The sequence below is a fragment of the Rhinolophus ferrumequinum genome, chromosome 3, assembly GCF_004115265.2.
Source record: "Rhinolophus ferrumequinum isolate MPI-CBG mRhiFer1 chromosome 3, mRhiFer1_v1.p, whole genome shotgun sequence".
Classification (NCBI taxonomy): Eukaryota; Metazoa; Chordata; class Mammalia; order Chiroptera; family Rhinolophidae; genus Rhinolophus; species Rhinolophus ferrumequinum.
In genome coordinates, this window is record NC_046286.1 from 76,404,762 (window position 1) to 76,423,475 (window position 18,714).

At 34.9% G+C, this 18,714-nt stretch overlaps 1 protein-coding gene across 5 annotated transcripts in view; it reads right to left on the reverse strand.

The window, feature by feature from the left end:
* The window catches only part of PTPRK (protein tyrosine phosphatase receptor type K), a 505,641-nt gene that overhangs the window by 297,542 nt on the left and 189,385 nt on the right, over window positions 1-18,714 (reverse strand). For all 5 annotated transcript variants that reach the window (XM_033098859.1, XM_033098824.1, XM_033098848.1 and 2 more), the window contains exon 3: window positions 17,982-18,253. In XM_033098859.1, the coding sequence (XP_032954750.1) occupies window positions 17,982-18,253 (272 nt within the window). The remainder of the gene's footprint in view (window positions 1-17,981; window positions 18,254-18,714) is intronic.

Below are 18,714 nucleotides of genomic sequence, written 5' to 3' on the forward strand. Positions count from 1 at the left end.
TTTTTCTTTAATACATTTGGGCTATTTTTACATAGAATTTAGAGAGCATAATATTTCTACTATTATTGCAGTTCCAAAAGACGATTACCTCAATTACAGCACTCATTTAACAATTACTTGAAGTCTACATACCTGTTGAAACAACAGAGGAGTTTACCATCAGAAAACAAAAGCTGCACTGTAGTCAAAATAAAACAGTCACAGAAGATCCGATCACAGCCCTGACTTACGCAACTCTGGAATATTAAAATTACTATGAAGTGTGTTCCATATTTTGTCTGTGGATTACTTAAAAAAAAAAAAAAAAAAAAAAACCTAAGCATTGCCAGTGCCTTCTGCTCTTCAAAGGTAAACTGGAGGTGATGTAAGAGCTCTTTCCACATAATCTTGCCAAGCAAAACCAAAGTTTAATACTAAGAAAGAGAAACACAACTTCTTTATGAGAAAAAATGTTTTAGGATAGCCCTCAAAGTATTAAGTTTTATTAAATTAATATCACAACTAAAGATAGATAGCGGCAGCATTTAACATCAGGGAGTCAAAATGTTACCAAATATATTTTAATTTTTTTTCACTACCCCATGATTTGTTATACCATATAGAGCAAGTAATTGCAATAGACACAAATGAAAAAAACTAAAATTATACAAACACCTTTTTGTTTGACTTTAAGGAGAAAAAAGTTATTTGATCATGAAATGAACAAAATGACTGAGTTATCTTGAAAATAGTTGAAGAGAGAGGAAATCATGGCCAACTCAGACAATACCTTTCTGTGTGTGATACACACAGATTTTGTTGCCTCTGTGAACCTCCAAAATCGGAGGGTTGGATAAAGTAATCATTAAAGCATTTCAATTTAAAACACGTATAACTCTACCAATTGATAAGGTTAAAGGCCATCTATACCTCTATTAGAAATGTGACTCTGCACAAAGAAAAGCATTTCGAGATTCATTTGTTCAAGAGAATTGAAAAGAATATTAAATTCCCAGGGAATTCATTTTAACATAAAATCAGTATATGTTCCCTAGTCCTGCTAAAAGGATAGCAACAGGCCAATAATCTAGAGGGGAAAGATAACAAATCTATGTGTTGTAAAGAAAAACTTATGAGAAACGAGTCGTTCTAAGTCACCATAGCAGTTTGTTTTAAGGAATGAATTAGAGAGCATGCTTCTATGTCTATTTTGCTATTTCTGTATCTTTACTTAAATAAAATTGTTTCTGAATATAAAAATAGCTATTTATTCTACTTATCTGATGAGAGTTCTCTTCTTGATTTCTATAAAGGAGACAAACATCAAGTTTGAAAAACATGAAAAGAAAAGTTGATATGCCTGTTAGAAGACTGTTTTAAAACCCCTTTTCAAAGCCACCATTTCATTGATTTATCATGGTCATTTTGGTGCAGACCGATTAACAACTAAAATAAAGTTGACTAATGGAGAGACTTGAACCAGATTTTCCCTTTTCTTTTCTTTTTTTTCTTTTTTCCTACCTTACACGAATCACCAAAGAATAATGGATTCACTTTCTGATCATTAGTAACTTAGAGAATTTAAAGTTTCCTTTACTCCACTGTCTTGAATAGTTCATCTAGGCATTTTCACTATTACTTGGTCTGTTTATAGGAAATGGAAAGGGAAGAAAATCATCTACTAGAATGTGGAAGTATTATTTCTATAGATATACTGAGAAATTTTTAAAAATGCAGAAGAACAGAAAAAAGAAATTAAGATGAGAGAAATAGAAATCAACAATTTACAGTTAGCATAAAAAAAAATAGGTAATTAGGAAGGAAAGACGCCCCATGGAGATAAAAAAGTTGGATCTCTTGGAAAAATATAGAATCTGTCGGTTATTCTGAATAAAACTTTTCATATACATATTTTTAAAATCCTACTGCCCAAGTCAAATAAACTTTAAAAATTCACCCAGGATAATCCAAATACAATTGTATTGCATACAATTAGTATGCCTTTACTAGTCAACCCATCAATATGTATTATCTATTATGTGCTAGGAATTGTGATAGGTGACACAGAAAATCCAAAAAAAAAAGACTTGGTAGCTTTAGTTCAACAAAAACACTCAGAAAAGTTAGAACTCAGTGAACATAAATGCCAACTAATGCTAGGACAGGTTTGATTTAGATTTGTCAGGAAGTCGAACAGACAATTGAATGAAGTAATAAATGAAAATAAAAAGCAAAAGACAATTTAAAGAAACTCATTTAGAAGAAGACAGATTTTTATGGTCGTAGGTAAGGTAAAGCACAGTTAGGGCTAGTCGTAAGAACTGGAGAGACTCAGGGAATATGCACTTTAGCATGAGCACAATGAAAGTTAATGAAGGTATTTTAGTTGGAGAGAATCAAAGACTTGCTTTGAAAGATTAGTGCCAATATGCTGTCAGCATCCATGATCAATGTGCGAAAAATAGAGACAAAGGATGTCTACTTGAAAGACTGTGGAAGTCTGAGGTTTAGGTCACATGGTATGAAACAGGGTGACAACAGGAATAACTCAAAAATTCATTGCAGATGAAACATTTAAATAACTCAGGAACTATTTAGATGTGGGGTTGAGAGTGGGGAAAGGATGGGATAAGTTTTATTTTAGATAAGAATTTAAGGTGAGGTACATCAACATGGAAATTTCTAGCAAGCGGTTTGAAAAAGGGCTCAGAGCTCAGAGCAAAAAATATATATGTGCATATAATGCTTATATATAAAAAAGACAGACAGACAGACAGACAAGAATACACATTCATGAATCCAGCACGAAGAAAGATAATTATAAAAATCCCTACTTCATACTACTATATATAAAATCAATCCCAAAGTCATTAGATAGTTAAATTTGAAATGCAAATCATTAAACTTTTTAAAGAAATATAGAATAAAACAACCGTAGTGTCAGAACGGTTTCTTAAAATATCTTTTTAATCTTTAAATGGAAAATCATTAAACTAACAATATTAAAAATAAAATTTTGTCCAAGGAACTATAACCGAAGTGAAAAACTAAGCCCAGACCTGAAACAAACACATTATTGTCAAATGATTACTATCTAGACTAAATGTCTACCAATTGATAAGAAACAGACAAACCAATAGAAAAATGGGCAAAAGATATAAATAGGCACTTAAGAAAAGTAGAAGCATAAATGACAAACATTTAAAAATACACCCAACCTCAATAGTAGAGAAAATGAAATACTCAAAGAAATACAAATTTTTATTACAGTGCTACATTACTCACAATTTTTAAAAATCTGAAGAATCTGAAAACACAAATCTGAAAAAGCAGAAAATCAATTTTTCCTCACAATTTTGAAAAATCTGAAAATACCAATCTGAAAAAGCAGAAAAACAACACCAAATATTGTTACACTTGGTGAGAATATGTAATGATAGATATACTTACATAGTACAGTTTGGAAGGCCAATTGTTCAATTATTTTTGGAGAACCACTTAGTGTCATCTCACCAAGTCAAATATGTACATATGCACAACACATGTACAAGAATGTACACACATGTATAACATTGTTTTTTAATATAACAATTGGAAACCCCAGGAATAACCCAAATATCCATAGGAAGAAGGCTGATAATTAATATAGCGTGTTCCAAAATAGAATACTATGCAACTGTATAAAAAGAATTACAGCTACACACAAAACAGGAATGTTGGGGTGGAGCGGGAGTCGAGTGGTCAAATGATGCACAAACATGATGCCATTTATATAACATTTCAAAAAGATATAAAAGTTAAAATATTGTTTTAAGTAAGTTAAGGAAGATAACGGTGACAACAAAATTCAGAATTCTGTTTTCCTTGGGATGGAAAGTCTTAACGGAAAGAGATTCTCATAGAATTCTGGTGATAGTAATTAACCTGGCATATGGGTACATGTATGTTTGTTTTACTGTTCTTTATATGTTGTTCACAGTCATATATTTATGAAATATCATATTTTACAGAATTTAGAGAAATTTATATTTTAAATAAAGAAATATTTTATTTATTTCAAACAAAAATAAATATTTATAAAGGAAAACTGACGGAAAGATTAGCTTACATGTAGCAGAATGAGAAAGGAGAACCAAAAAAGAGATTTTAAAAATGGTCAAACAGAGAAGGTTTTTGTTTTGTTTGTTTTTTAAAAAGGATGATTATAGGCTTTTAGATCTAAAGAAGGAACGGGTTGATATTCCATAAATTCAATATCTCATTTGACAGTCAGAAAATAATCAATAGACTATAAATTACAACTTTGCTACAGAAGAGTTTCTTCATTCAAAGAGTTAACCTTTCTCATTTCTTTTAACTCACTGCAAAGTCTGATCCAACTAAGCACTCACCAGACTTTTTAAAAGGGTCTTATGAAAGGGTATGGTGAAGCATACCCTTATGAAAAGGTATGGTAGGAGCATCACCTCTTCCACTCCCAAATTCTCCTAGCTGCTAGTCCAAGGACAAGATTCTCCCCTAAGAGGGGGCACTGTTCCCCTGGAACAAGAGTGGTAAGTGTTAATTAAATGGGGCCTCCTGGAGCAATGTGGAAAGCAAAACAGAGGGGTATGGAATTAGAGTCTAGAATGAGTCAGAAGTGTATAAGCAAGGCTCGTCCCCTATGCAAAGCTACGGCCATAGTAGGATGTGGGGACTGCTCCATAAAAAAGTATGGACCTCCTCTCACTGGAGATACTGCCTCCAAAGTCTGTTACATCAAATTGTCATTATTATTTTAAGTCTAACTGCTTTGTATTACTGAAGGAGAGAACTGTAATAAAACTTAGGAATTAAAGCATTTTTATGTGGTCTGGTTGTGATAAAAAGTACAAATGTGTTTCTAATGCATGTTTTCCAAATGATTCCCTCCAAATTAAAATATTCATAATTAAACAAAAATTCTCCTCCTTCTCAAAGTTAATAAACACCATTTTAAGAGAAAATTTCTAATTCTCAGGCTGATACCAGTTTACTCTCTCCAGGCAATATGATGATAAATTACGGTTTAAATAGTCTCCATTATCCACTGTCTCTCTAATAGTATCAATAAGATTGAAAAAATAAAATAAAAAGTTCCAATCTCTGCTTTGACAAACCAAAGTCATCCATTTATAAGATGGCTAATTACAAATGCAAAGGGACTAGACAAGGAACTAGTCCCTTTTCTTTCTCTTCATTTTTATTTTTTTAACGCTGTGAGCTATACCGTGTCTTTGCCTAACAAGCACCATGCTTTGCTATGTTAGTTATAGGTAATCTTTATAGACTTTTACCCCAAAAACAGAGGAAGCGGGTTGTGCTTTTCCTTCTGATTCCCAATTACACCATAAGGTAGCTGATAGATATACATGATCTAACCGGTGTAGAGACGATTTGTTAGGAAGGTTTATGTGACTAAGGTGAGAGGATTGTTTCTGCAACATGAGCTCTCTATGAACTAGAGCAGAGCTCAAGGCTGAAATTCAATTCAGGGCATAACCTCTTGACAAGGTAGCCCACTGAATTTAAGTTAGTACAGCGATAAGCAGGAGGCAGTGGATAACTTTGCCTCCTGTATTCTTTGTTTGACTCTCTTCCAAAAAGAACTGTGACCAAGAAAGATCCAAACACAAATGCATTTCAAACTTCTATGCCTTACAACTCAGGCCCATGACTAAGTAACTAAACTGACTCCGAACCGAGAATCAAATGGCAATGAGAAAAGCAGAAAGGACCTTTCTGCAGCATCACAAAGGTAGCACACTGACAATTCTCAGGCTAGGAGCCGTGCAAAAGGAACTCTCAATGTGAACAAGGAGCTTCCTGCTGCCAATCAATAAGGCACTCCTGGTTGTACAGTGAGTGAATGCCATTAACTAACTGGGTTGCATTAAAACCGGCAAGTCCATTTGAAACAGCAGCCCACTTTATATTCCAGGAGCTCTTGTGGCAAAGCATACCCTTTTATAGTACAAAGAAACTTACTTGGCATTTGCAGGAAAAAACTTTGTTCGACTTGGAACTACTGGTACATAAAGCAAATAAAGGATTAGAAGCCACCCAGGTGTAGGAGATTAAGGATTTAACGGGCAGATGGAGGAGAAGAGCATCATCTGGGCATCCTTCATCCTTTATCACAAAGGAAAGTTCCCCGGCGATTCCAGCAGAAAGAATAAGCTTAAATGAACAAAATTTAGCAATTCTGTTGACAAAGGCAGAACCCTTGAATAGACATTTTTTTTTTTAATGTGAGTTAGTCTGCCAAAACCTGATTAACTTTCATAACGAATAAATCTTTTCCAAGAAGAAAGGGAACCAAGTAATAAAAATATGCTTTGCCCCCCCCCACAGGTCATCATCCAAAAATGTTCAATGTCACATCTTCAAGAGTCTAGTTTGAACAGATGGATTTTGGATAATAGCAGTGTGGGGGTGGCCAGCAAATGCTGAGCTAGGGCCCATCTTTGGTCTGCTGAGTTAAGTCTTAAAAGAATGACTTTTAAAAACCATCATTGTCATTACACTGATCTGCTGATTAGACTCTTTTGAGTGCTCCAAAATGATCTAGGAAGCAAATTAAACAAACAAATCTCAACCTGGATTTGGAAACATCTCAATAATAGGGTACAATGTATTCAATGTAATCTATCATTCCTTCTCATTTCAAAATCTTCCACTTCCACCAGACCTGTGTGGATGTCCCCTCACACAGAATGATCACTCTTATTCCCCACCAGTTGAAGGCACTATATATGACTTGTAATTGGGAAACCTACAAGAGATTCACTTCAGATCAAAAGATATACACAGACTGAAAGTGAAGAGATGGAAAAAGATATTTCATGAAAATGGGAACAACAACAAAAAAAGCTGGAACAGCAATACTTATACCAGACAGAATAGACTTTCAAACAAAGGCTAAAACAAGAGAGAAAGAAGAAGCCAGTAATTCTACTTCTGGGTATTTATCCAAAGAAACCCAAAATGCTAATTTGAAAAGACATATGCATCCATATGTTCACTGCAGTATTATTTACAATATTCGAGATATGGAAGCAACCCAAGTGTCCATCAACAGATGAATGGATGAAGAAGTGGTACATATATACATTGCAATATTACTCAGTCATAAAAAAGAATGAAATCTTCCCATCCGCATCAGCATGGGTGAACCTAGAGGGTATTATGCTAAGTAAAATATATCAGATATAGAAAGACAAATACCATAGGATTTTACTTATATGTGGAATTTAAAAAAAAAAATAAATGGAAAAACAAAACAGAAGTAAACTCATAGATACAGAGAGCAAACTAATGGTTGACAGATGGGAGCAGGGTGGAAGATGGGTGAAAAAGAGGAAGCAGTACAAATTGGTAGATACAAAATAGTCATGGGGTTATAAAATATAGCATAGGGAATATAGTCAACAATATTGTAATAACGACATATTGTGCCTGGTGGGTTTTAGATTTACCGGGTAATCACTCGTAAGTTATATCAATGTCTAATCATTATGCTGCACACCTGAAACTAATATAATGTTGTATGTCAAATGTAATGGAAAAATTAAAAAATATCCATTAAAAAAAATAATCTGAGGAGCTCAATACCCACAAATTAGCATACCAAAAAAGTAACTGGCTTATAATAGCGTTTAAAGCAAGAGAAAACAGTCAGGAAACTATTACCATTATCAAGATGGTACACAATCAGAGCTGTTACTAGAGAGTAAACAGTTTAAATACTAAAGAAGAATATAAATTTGAAACGTATAAGATGAGACTAAGAATGAGTGACTAGGATACCTTGATAGAAATCTTAAAGTGCTCCAACTCTTCCCTTGAATGACAATGCTCCACAGAACTAGAACCTACCCAACAAATCTTTAAAAAGGTCCCTTTTGACCACGATGCCTTACTCGGTCCCTCCACAATGCCACTCTCCTTCCAGATGTAGGGCCTTAGGGTAGCATTTGCTCTGTCTCCAATCCATTTCCCTGAATAAGATCAAGGACGTGATCTTTAGTAGGGAAAGGTCCTAGATGCTTTCTGCCATTCAGATCTCCAGGTGAAGGTCACCTTCTCAAACAGTTCTTCCTCAACCACCTGGTCCAAGGCAGTTTTCCAAGACACTTAATTCTCACATTACGCTACTTGACTTATCTGCTTAGTGCTCATTGTGTTCTGATCTTTTTCTCATTTATTTGTTTGTTTCCCCCACACACACCCCTCTAGAGTGGAATTCCTGAGAAAACAGGAATCTTGAGACTTATTCAGCACTGTACATCCCCAGCAGCCAGAACAGTGCCTATCATAGATTAGGTTGCCAGATAAATATTTGTGGAATGGATAAATCAAGTCATTCATAGCTGACCTTCAGAGAGAAAGTAAATGTTGCTGTTGTCCTCAGGGCTACTCTGGGTTCCTTGTCTTCTTCAAGGCTTGATGGATATTCCACTTCCCTTACATGCTGGGAGAGAATCCCAAATCTTTTCAATTCTGTCTCTTTTTAACTCTGCTGGCTTTAATTGGTGTCTTTTACTTATAAGGAAGAACTTTAGACTGTTTTTTAGCCTTCATTACCTCCTTCCTACTTGTATGTAAAGAGTAGACTAGCAATCATCCACTGTTGCAGGGACTGAAACTCAAAAGGTCCCAGAAAATAGTCCCTTCGTGAGCAAAGAAGTATTGACCAATGGACTTGAGATTAACTAAAGGCCACATATGACATCTAGTTTAAAGCTTTACCCAATACACAGAATGGCCCCAACTTTATTCTACCAACATTAAAAAAATGAGTTCTTCCACCTCTTTCATGAAGCACAGAACAATAACTAATCTAATATGAATAGTCAATACATAATTATTTGGTTATGTATTCATTGTTCTGCTTATAATTGCCTCCCTCCAAAAAATGTGAAGGGGGGCAGTGAAAACAAATAGGATGATAGGAACACATGAAGGAAGGAGAAAAAGAGTAACTGAAAAAAAAGAAAGAAAAAAAAAAAAAGAAAAAGAAAATTACTCTGGTATTTGGGCCTAAAGAGACTTCATCCCTTTCTAAACCTTACGTTACTGAAGTTCACAAGCAAACCAGAAGTGAATTTTAATAAATATTAACCCAAGAACTGCTGCAGTTGTTTCCAAGTATTATATTTGTGCTGTTGTAAAACATCTGGATCTAAAGATGTTGAAGTTTGAAACAAATTTTAATGTGTAGATGCTGAAATTTTTCCATTCTTTATTACCTTATTGAATTATTACTTGGTATAAATTTATGACTATAGACCTTATTTTTACACATAAAATGAGAATTGATTTACTGCTTCCAGAAAGCTGAGAAGAATGATTTTTTTTAAAAGATCATTCAAAGAATATTAAGAATGTAAATCTCATCAGGGAATTCTAGTGGTGTGTGCAATGGTTATTTATATAACTAAATGCAGTAATAACATGTAGCAAGCAGTTTTATAACAACAGTTTTAAAAACCCCTTTTGAAAATCATGACAGCTAAAATTAACCATAAATTGTCCACTAGAATATGCAGTGAATGCATTTACTTCCAGTGTCCAAAATTTGTTTTCCTTGTATTATTAACAGAATAATTAGATTATATATAATATTATTTAAAGGAATAGTAAAATAGATACAGACTATAAACATATCTGACATTTCTCTTACTTTTTCTGCCTAATACACTCTCTCAGTTGAAAAACTTACACTAAAAGAGATAATTACATCCTTTTATTTTTCCATTATGCTCTAAGTATTGAAACTGAAATCACCAGAGTATGAAAGTGAAATTTTGGATAAAAGTATAATGTTATTCAGTTTTGTTTTTCCCAAAAAGAGCCAATATTTTGTCACATACCACGAGCAGTCTAAAATAAAGAAAAATCAGTCTCTGAAACGCAAATGGACAAAGAGGTCACACAGAAATTCAAGTTGTACAGATACTTGGAAGCTCTAAAACAATTTAAAAAAACACCAATTTCAATTAACTATCAAAGTCAATAGACAAAATAACTGAAGAAGAAATTGGTTTTAAGTTGTTATCTATTTTTTTCTTATATGGCATGGCATTGCATTAATAAATGTGACAGCATTGTCAGAAACATCATTAAACTGATTAGAAAGAAAGGGTTCTTGCATTTTTGTCAGATTAGCTAGAATTACTGCCCCTGTAGGGCACATTTTTTTTCAATCTTGTTGCATGATGATCATCCTTTCAAATGTATACTAAATAATTAATACAGAGTTATGGAAAACAAGAACTCAGAAGTGCTTTAATTCTTATTCAACAAGCTGGGCTGAATGCAAGCGAGTGAGCGAGCAAAGAACTGATATCTCTTCCACTCTTTGGATCCTCTGTCTCCCCCAGTCCCCTTGGATAAAAATCCTCCCAAGGAGTAAAAGTCATAAATTGAGCGCACACTGCCTAACTCACCTCATTGCTCATTATTTTTCAACTGCTATTAAAAGGGAAGTGAATTTCATGGAAATATTTCTCAAAACAATTAGTGAAGGGACATTTGACAGCTCCTGCTACACTAAATAAAAACAGGTATGATTTAGTAGAATAACAAGAGGCTACTGTCATATACTCGCAATAATTACTGTGTTACTAGCAGGACTCTTTTTTTCATTTGTTTACATTTATTTTAAAATGGTAAGTTTCATCAGTGAGTTAATATAAACAGACTCTAACAGAAAAATAAAGCTGATATTTTGTAATAAAAGCAAATCACTGTCAGGAACCAGGGAGAAGTCACTCACAGGGTTATAAGTTTTAAGAAAACAAGGACCATAATAACATAGGAGTTTTTCCAAACCCATTTGGAGCATTTAAAATGAAACAAATAGGGAATCATTAAGATTAAAAATCAACAGCAAAAGTTTGCTTTGTTAACAATAAAAGGTCTTTTGCCAGTGGGGGGGCAGGGGGTTGGGGGAGAGGGACTGAGCCAAATTGCCTGTGTTAGACAGTTACTGTTGCCATAACTAAAATAAGCCTATCTAGTTGTGACTAAATTCAGAAGTCACCGATATGGCTAAAGTCCAAACTTTTAAAAGTAAGATTAAATTATTAAAGAGGGAAAAGGGGAATAATCTTTATCACTAAATAGCCAGCAACTTCGTCCATGCATGAAGATAAGAAACATTCATTAAGTTAGCACTTGTCAACATAAGAAATGTCCAAACCTGTAAAGAATTTTTTAAGAGTTTATATGAACCAAACTGGCTGTAATCCCAGGGAGCAAGACCTCCAATGCTCTGGAGAATACCTGGAGAATGACAGTTCTGCAATTTCTTTTATACATTTGGAATTAAAGAAGGAACATAAAAACAGATTACATGAAGGGAGAAAGAAAGGAGGCGACTGGATTACAAGATAGTTAACAAGATTATGTGCTCTCTTGAGGGTGGTTAGGCTTCCTAGGGATCTGAAAAGGAGGCAATACAAAAATGTGTTAATGTACTACACTAAAACAATGGACAGAGCTTGCTTAAGGCAAAGATAACCTTTTATTAAAGAAGTTATGTGCCTAAGGTTTAACTACCCACCATGACCTGCCCTGTTAGGAATTTATGGTCAGATCACCCTGTGACGTTAGATTTGTTACAGTGCACCTGTTTCATCCACACACTTTATTATAAATAAATGTTGAAACAAACTAAAGGTGGCATACATGGAAGCATCCAGCTCAATGTCTCACACGTGGTAGACATCCAATAGATCTTTCCTTCCTTTCTTTCTACTCCCTTCAGGTACTGATTGTCTTACAGCCCTATTTACATTTTCAGGTACATAGGTTTGTCGTCTCTCCACAACTGAACTGAAATTGTTTCATTCATAGATGGATATGTATACTTTTAATTCTGCCATATGTCTCACATGTTTTATCCATAAATAATATATATGGTGATGGGTTGGGATTGCTTGAAAGCTCAAGAAAGATATGACATGATATATTAGAATGTTTTTGGCTGCATAGGAAAATACTCATCTAAAAATTGTTTACAAAAGAGTTTTTCTTTCTATTCTTGTTTTTATTATTGTTTCCCCTGAGAGTAGGAGCCTGGCTCTTTCCATACTTTCTTCTGTTGCCCTCAGTTTGTTATCGCCTGCCTCATAGTTACAAGATATCTGCAGTCACACCAAGCGTCATGTCCTCATGCAACAACATGTCTCTCTTTGTTATCAGGAAGGAACATATTTCCCAGAAGTCCTCTCATCGCTCACTGGCCAGAGCTGTGTCACATGGCCCAACAGGAGAGAAAGAAATCTCTGTTGTTTAAGCGATCCAGTCAGTAGTATTTTGTCATGGCAGCCCAGGCAGAATAACACATCTAAGGAAAAAAGTCATGCTGCCCTTCTTTCTTCAGTGGGGCTACACATCGTTAATGACCAGTATAAACTGGAAGAGTTCCAAGAGCTATGGCACAGGAGTGACACCCACTTTTCCTCACATTTTGTATGGATGGTTCATAAGCATGCTCTTACTCCAGCCCCTATTGCCAAAGGTAAATCTTTTAGAGTTTTTTCTTTTTTTTTTAAATAAACATTCTCTTGGTTTAAGTTCCAAACTTCTTAGATCCAAAGCCAACAGTATCTCTGGCGTGTAACAATCATGCAATTGCCAAAATATCAGTGCAATGCATATTAACATAAACCTTTAAAAGGGAGACAAAAACAGAAAATCCCATGCCTGTTCAGTTACTACTTTTTTTTTTTTTCAAACCAACAAAAAATGTTAAGAAAATGGATTGCAAAAGTTCAGTGTTTGTTTCTCAGTGAATTAGCAGGTTTAAAAAAAAAAAACAAAACACACACATTCTGCTATATTATCACTTTCCAATTTCTGGCCAAACCTTTGTAGTTTTCATCACGCATTTTTGTGATTAATGATGTGTACCCCGTTAATGGAAAACAGCAGATTAGGTTTCCGCTAATAGTTTGAAAGTTATGTCTGCCTGCCTCATTTGGTAACAACCTCACTGTTCAGTAAGAAACTAATGAATTTAATCCCAAAGCAGAACTTAGTTTTACACATACAAGACAGGTCAGATTTCCAAAGTGGAGAAAATTACACTTTTAGAGATATGCTGATCTTTCATTGAAATTTAACACTGAGATAATACCTCTGAATTTTTTTTCCCCCTCTCTCTTTTTACTTCTATTTAGTGACCTATTAAAAAATTTACAGTACTGGGGCATACCAATTTTGGGTACCCCCACTCATATGAGATCAGTACTTTCGCTTTAATAAAAATCTTTGCTCCTCTTAAAAGAAAAAAATTACAGTATTTACTCGAGTCTTATAAAAACAGGCAGAATTAGCAACTTGTGACAGTGGCAAATAAAACAAATATAACATGATACTTTCTATAATTAGTAGAGTGAGCTGAAAAGACATCTATTGTTGTGAAGTTCCTTATGTATTAATGTATCACTACAATGCTTATGTCATAAACAAAATTTATATTTGCTTGTTTTGTTTCACTATAAAAATGTTACTTCCAACTAATTATGGTTTAAGAAAAACAATGTTGCACAGTGGAAAACATATTTAATCTAGGAAGAGAAGAATCCAGAGGCAAGAATTCTAGTCCCATTTCTGCCTCACATTACTTTGGAAACAAATCTATGTTTTGTTTTCATTTTCCCTACTACATTTTATATTTATTTTTCTTAAGTCATTTAACAAATGCTACATTATTTCAAATTTTATCTATATATATCTCACATTTCCCACCTAGACTAGGCTGCTTATGGTTAGACCTCATGTCTGATTTACATTTTTATCCCCTACTGTGTGCCAAGTTAGATTGAAAGCTTCAAAAGAAAAGGGACTTTGCCTATATATCTCCAGGGGTTAGCATGGTGTGACCTCATGTCAATAAGGTGTCAAGTAATTAGACATTTTAATAAACAAAAAACTTGACAACAATAGCATGGAAGGAGAGGGAAGAATAGACGGAGCACAGGATTTTCAGGGCAATGAAATCCTCTGTATGATACTATGATAGACATGCCACATAATTGTCTAAACTCTTAGAATGTAAAACACCAGGAGTGAACCTTAAGATTAATTATGGACTTTGAGTGAGTACGATGTTAATGTAGGTTCATCCATTGCGTAGCACTCTGGTGCAGATCAAGCTTATAGGGGAACCTATGCGTGTGCGGGAGAGGAGGGCTTATGGGAAAGCTCTGTACCTTTCTCTTAATTTTGCTGTGAAACTAAAATTGCTCTTAAAAAAATGAAGTCTTTAAGAAAAAAATAGCATGATTTCAAAACAGAAGAAAATTCTAAATCCAGTAGAGTCTGCAATGTTTTTGTTTACCCATTATAATATTAACCAAACATTACGGTAAATGCACACTATCTGTCAGACACTTTTCTACACAGTTTATATATAATCACTTTATACTCACAACAACCCAATGAGGCAGTTACTATCATGATCCTCATTTTTCAGTTTGAGGAAACTGCAGTCAAAGAGATTAAGAAATGTATGCCCACTGCTATGCAGCGGTAAGTAGCAGAATCAAGATTCACCCAGGAAGGGCTGGCCCCAAAGTTCATGAGTCATATCCTGATCTGCCAGGTACCCAAAATTCATTATCTGGAGGATAATTTTTGCCTTTATTTCACAATTTCATGCATACTATTTTTTCCTTTTTCAAATCAGAGGTTAACTTTCTTTTGGGTTAAAAACTAGTATCTCATCATTATTGAATAATCCACAGCATACGTGATTAAATCACCACATCAACCTCCTGTTAGGTAGGCATCTGGCAAGATGGAATTGGTGGGAAAGACAAACCACACCAAAGATATACTACATCTGTTTCAGATTTTCAGTTCAACAAAAAAATGGAAAAGAGAAGCACTAACTTGTAGAAAGGATATTCCCCCCACCCCCACTTCAGGGAGTATCATTTTTGTACAAAAATTGTCCCATACTAAGTAAAAGTAGTAGTACTCTGAGGCTATTTTCTTTTTGATAGTTTTTATTGTTAATGTTGGGTGAGAAGGGGTCAAATTAGAGGAGTGGTCAGATAAGGAATGGTTCAAGCAAAGAAAATATAGGATTCCCCACTGGAAATACAACAAAAGAAAAGGGAATTAGAAAAATTAGAGTGTTAAAGATAAAGGTTCAAGAAGTATTAGACCGTGAAAATTCTCTGGACAAGAGAAATTGAGTAAACTGGAACAAAGAAGAATAATTTATATGTGTACCTTAACTCTACTAAGAATCTGGGGAAAATTAAAAATAAATATGCAGTGCTTCTTTAAGAGTGAAAATGAGTAAGAACGTAACATGACACACTGCAATGGCTACATTTTAATTTTCCAAAGTCTGTAAGTATGCTACTATAAGCAATAGTCAAAAGTTTTCCATGCTATTTCCTAATAACAAAAAGGGTACATATAGTTTATGTTATGCTGGTTGTTCCTAATCACGGAAGTACACATACAAACTACGTCTCTAAATGGAAGAATCAATGGAAACATCAATCAAATAATTTATTGAGCACTAAGCACATTAAAAATACTCTACTCTGTTATTTACCGTTATTGATTATTAAGTTTTGCAGGTTAAGGAAAAAGATGTGAAAGATGAGTAATTGCTAAAAAAAAAAAAAAAATGATCTGTGGCTTAAATTCAATCTGCAACAAAGAGACATTTACCCGTAGGCTCCATGTATTTCATAATCTTTTTTTCAAAAAGATCTCACTGGCCAGGTTGAAACTCACACTGGGACTATTTGCACTGCTTACTTAAAAACACCACAGGTACATATAAACTAGGGAACTTTGTCATGCAAAATTAGACTGAACAAAGAAGCATTCATCCAGTTCTAGGTACTACAGTCAACATTAAAACTAACATTGCAGAATCTTTTTTTTTTAAGGTACAATAGTTTGATTCTTTAACAAACTATTGAGACAGTTTACTTAGCATGTTGCTAGGTAGACAGGGGGGTCCCTGGTGGAATAAACAAAAGGCAGCCATAGCCTAAAACTCCAGGTTCTGGAATGTCTCCTTCACTCCAGGACAAAGCTATGAGAATGCACCTTGAGGTTAATAAATTATCTCAAATCCCTTTTGGGCAGGCAAAGGAGCAGATCTGATAGACAGGAATGGGTTATTTCGTTAAGCCCTTCAGGATGGGCAAACAGGACAAACCTGATAGATGAATTCCATTACAAGGCTCCAGCCCCCTTCCCCAAGCAGGCAAGGGAAGGTATAAAAGTAACAGCTTTTGCCTCAGTCACTAGGCTTTCCAGTTTTGGGTACCCCTCCCTCTCGGGAGCTGCAACCTCTTCTCCTGCCTCTAATAAACTGTCTTCCTTTACAACTTGTTGCCTCTCCCTGGTCCGTGTGTCCATTCTCCGGCTTCACGAGACACGATCCCAGGCCACACCCAGAAACTGCCAGCAGATCTAACATCATTTACATCATTTGGGGACTCACAGAAAAATATTCCTACTTCACCATCTACATAGTGAAGGACAAGTGGGGTTGAATACAGACAAAATGACTTCAGAACCCAATTTTTTAACAATTTTGCTAGATTTGTTATTTGGGCCTTAATTTATTTCAAGGAGGCTGAATCTACTGACAGTTTTATTTGCTGAATTAAAGTTTTTTCTTTTCAGTGTTACGTTGAGTTCCAATAAGAGATTCTCTATGAAGTCAGTATAATGACAATGCTTCCTGAGGGTGACCCAGCAATGACAGCCACCAACCCACAGCTGTCAGCGATAAGCCCACTGATCTTGCTTCCAGGGCTTCAGCATCAGTTTCACATACCTCCACCCACCCACCTTCCACATAGTCAGGCTTCCCAAAGCTGTGATCCAAGAAAAAATAGATCCCTCTCCCAGACTGAAGAAAAACATCTTTCTGTTCTGGGATAGTGGAATTAGCTTGTATCTAATGAAAATCCACTGAAATCTCAATAGAAATATTAACCCTGAATGGAGAGCCTTACCTGTGGAAACAGAACTATGCAGAGGCTTTTAATAAAATAGAAAATCAACTCAAAGCAATTAAAACAATACATTGAATTTTTCCCTCCCTCAGGAATAAAGACAAACCTAACCTGAAGAAATAGTTATTTGTTTAAAAGGCAGTAATGAAGCTGTTCTTAGTTATAAATTACCCATTGAACATAATAAAATATACTTTTACATAAACGCATTCTCATTTGGCTCTACGAGTATAAAAAGCTACAAACAAGCAAGACCTTTAAAAGTGTGCATCTCAAGCTCTAATACAACAGTGAACTTTCAAAAGAGGTTAACTCCCTTTCCAGGAACCTCATAAGTGATGATTATTGAACAACACTCCAAACCAGTGAATGAACTTTTTTGTTAGACCATAGAAACTCAGTCACACAAAACAGAAAGTAGGTATTGACACTATTGATCCTCTAGTTTAATCATAATTAAACCAATCATGGCATGTGTGTTGGGGGGGGAGGAGATTCTAAAAATATGCGGACAGTTTTTCTTTCTTTCTTTGCTTATTTTTATACTTCATGTAATTGACAAAAATATAAATAATTATTCAAAATCTCTCCCCCTTAGATAACATATTTCATGAAACACTATTTCATGCGTGTTTTCCAAATGTTGTTTTCAACGAGCAAATCAATGCTGTCCGAATACTACCTTCCAATCAAAAACACTATTTCTTCCTGAACAGAGACACAGAAATATATCTGTCAATAAGTAGCTCTTTGCCAATGAGTTTCATACTTCTATATGTGGAAATATATTCTCTATTTTTGAAGGTTTTGTGCCAAGGTATTCAAACGTTAGCTTAAGAACAAGTTGGGGGAGGGCTAGAGGGACAATCTCTCATTCCTATGGGGCTTGTATTTACCGGCACCTCTAAGCATTACATACACAGTGAGATCCAACAACATTAAAGCATGAACCAGAAAAGAAGAGTTGATTACCTGATATTCGTTGGGCCAAAAGGTGCTCACTGCTAGCTCAGCCCGAAGCCAATCTCTACCTGTGAATCCAGTCACATTCCAAATTGGATTGGCAAGAGGTCCTTTATTCACCCTAACTAGTATGTTCAGAGTGCCTGGGTTTGACCCTTTCTGGCTATATAACAGGTAACTGAAATCAATACAGTGAGTGTCATTCTCCTTCATTGTTGGCAGCTGAAGTCGGGCTTTTTCTCCAGGGTCATGATCTGAAGAGTCCACTATCATATAGGAACCTGAAATGACATTATATATAATAAAGTTAAATAAATGTATAAACAAAAGGGAATATATAATAATAGAGACAATACTAGAAAGAATACCAATCCATTCTGAGTGTTAAATTTAACAAGGCGGGGTCTTCTAGAATACAGACATAGAAAGATACCAAACAAATAAATTGAATGCTTATTAGGTGACAGACATTGGTCAAAGAATATGACGTGTATTAATATATTTGCTCTCTGCAATAACTGTAACCTATTCAGTCAAATATCTTTGACTATTTGAATGGTCAAATAGGTGACTCAGGTTCAAATCCAGTTCCCACTCTAAAAATCTCTAGTACTACTAAGCAGAGATCTTTTAATATTAAACAAACAAAGCAATAACTTATGGGTCTGGGGTGCATCTTTCCTTTCCCCTATCCATAATACTATTGCAAGGAGATGGGATAAGAGTATAGACACTGAAACCG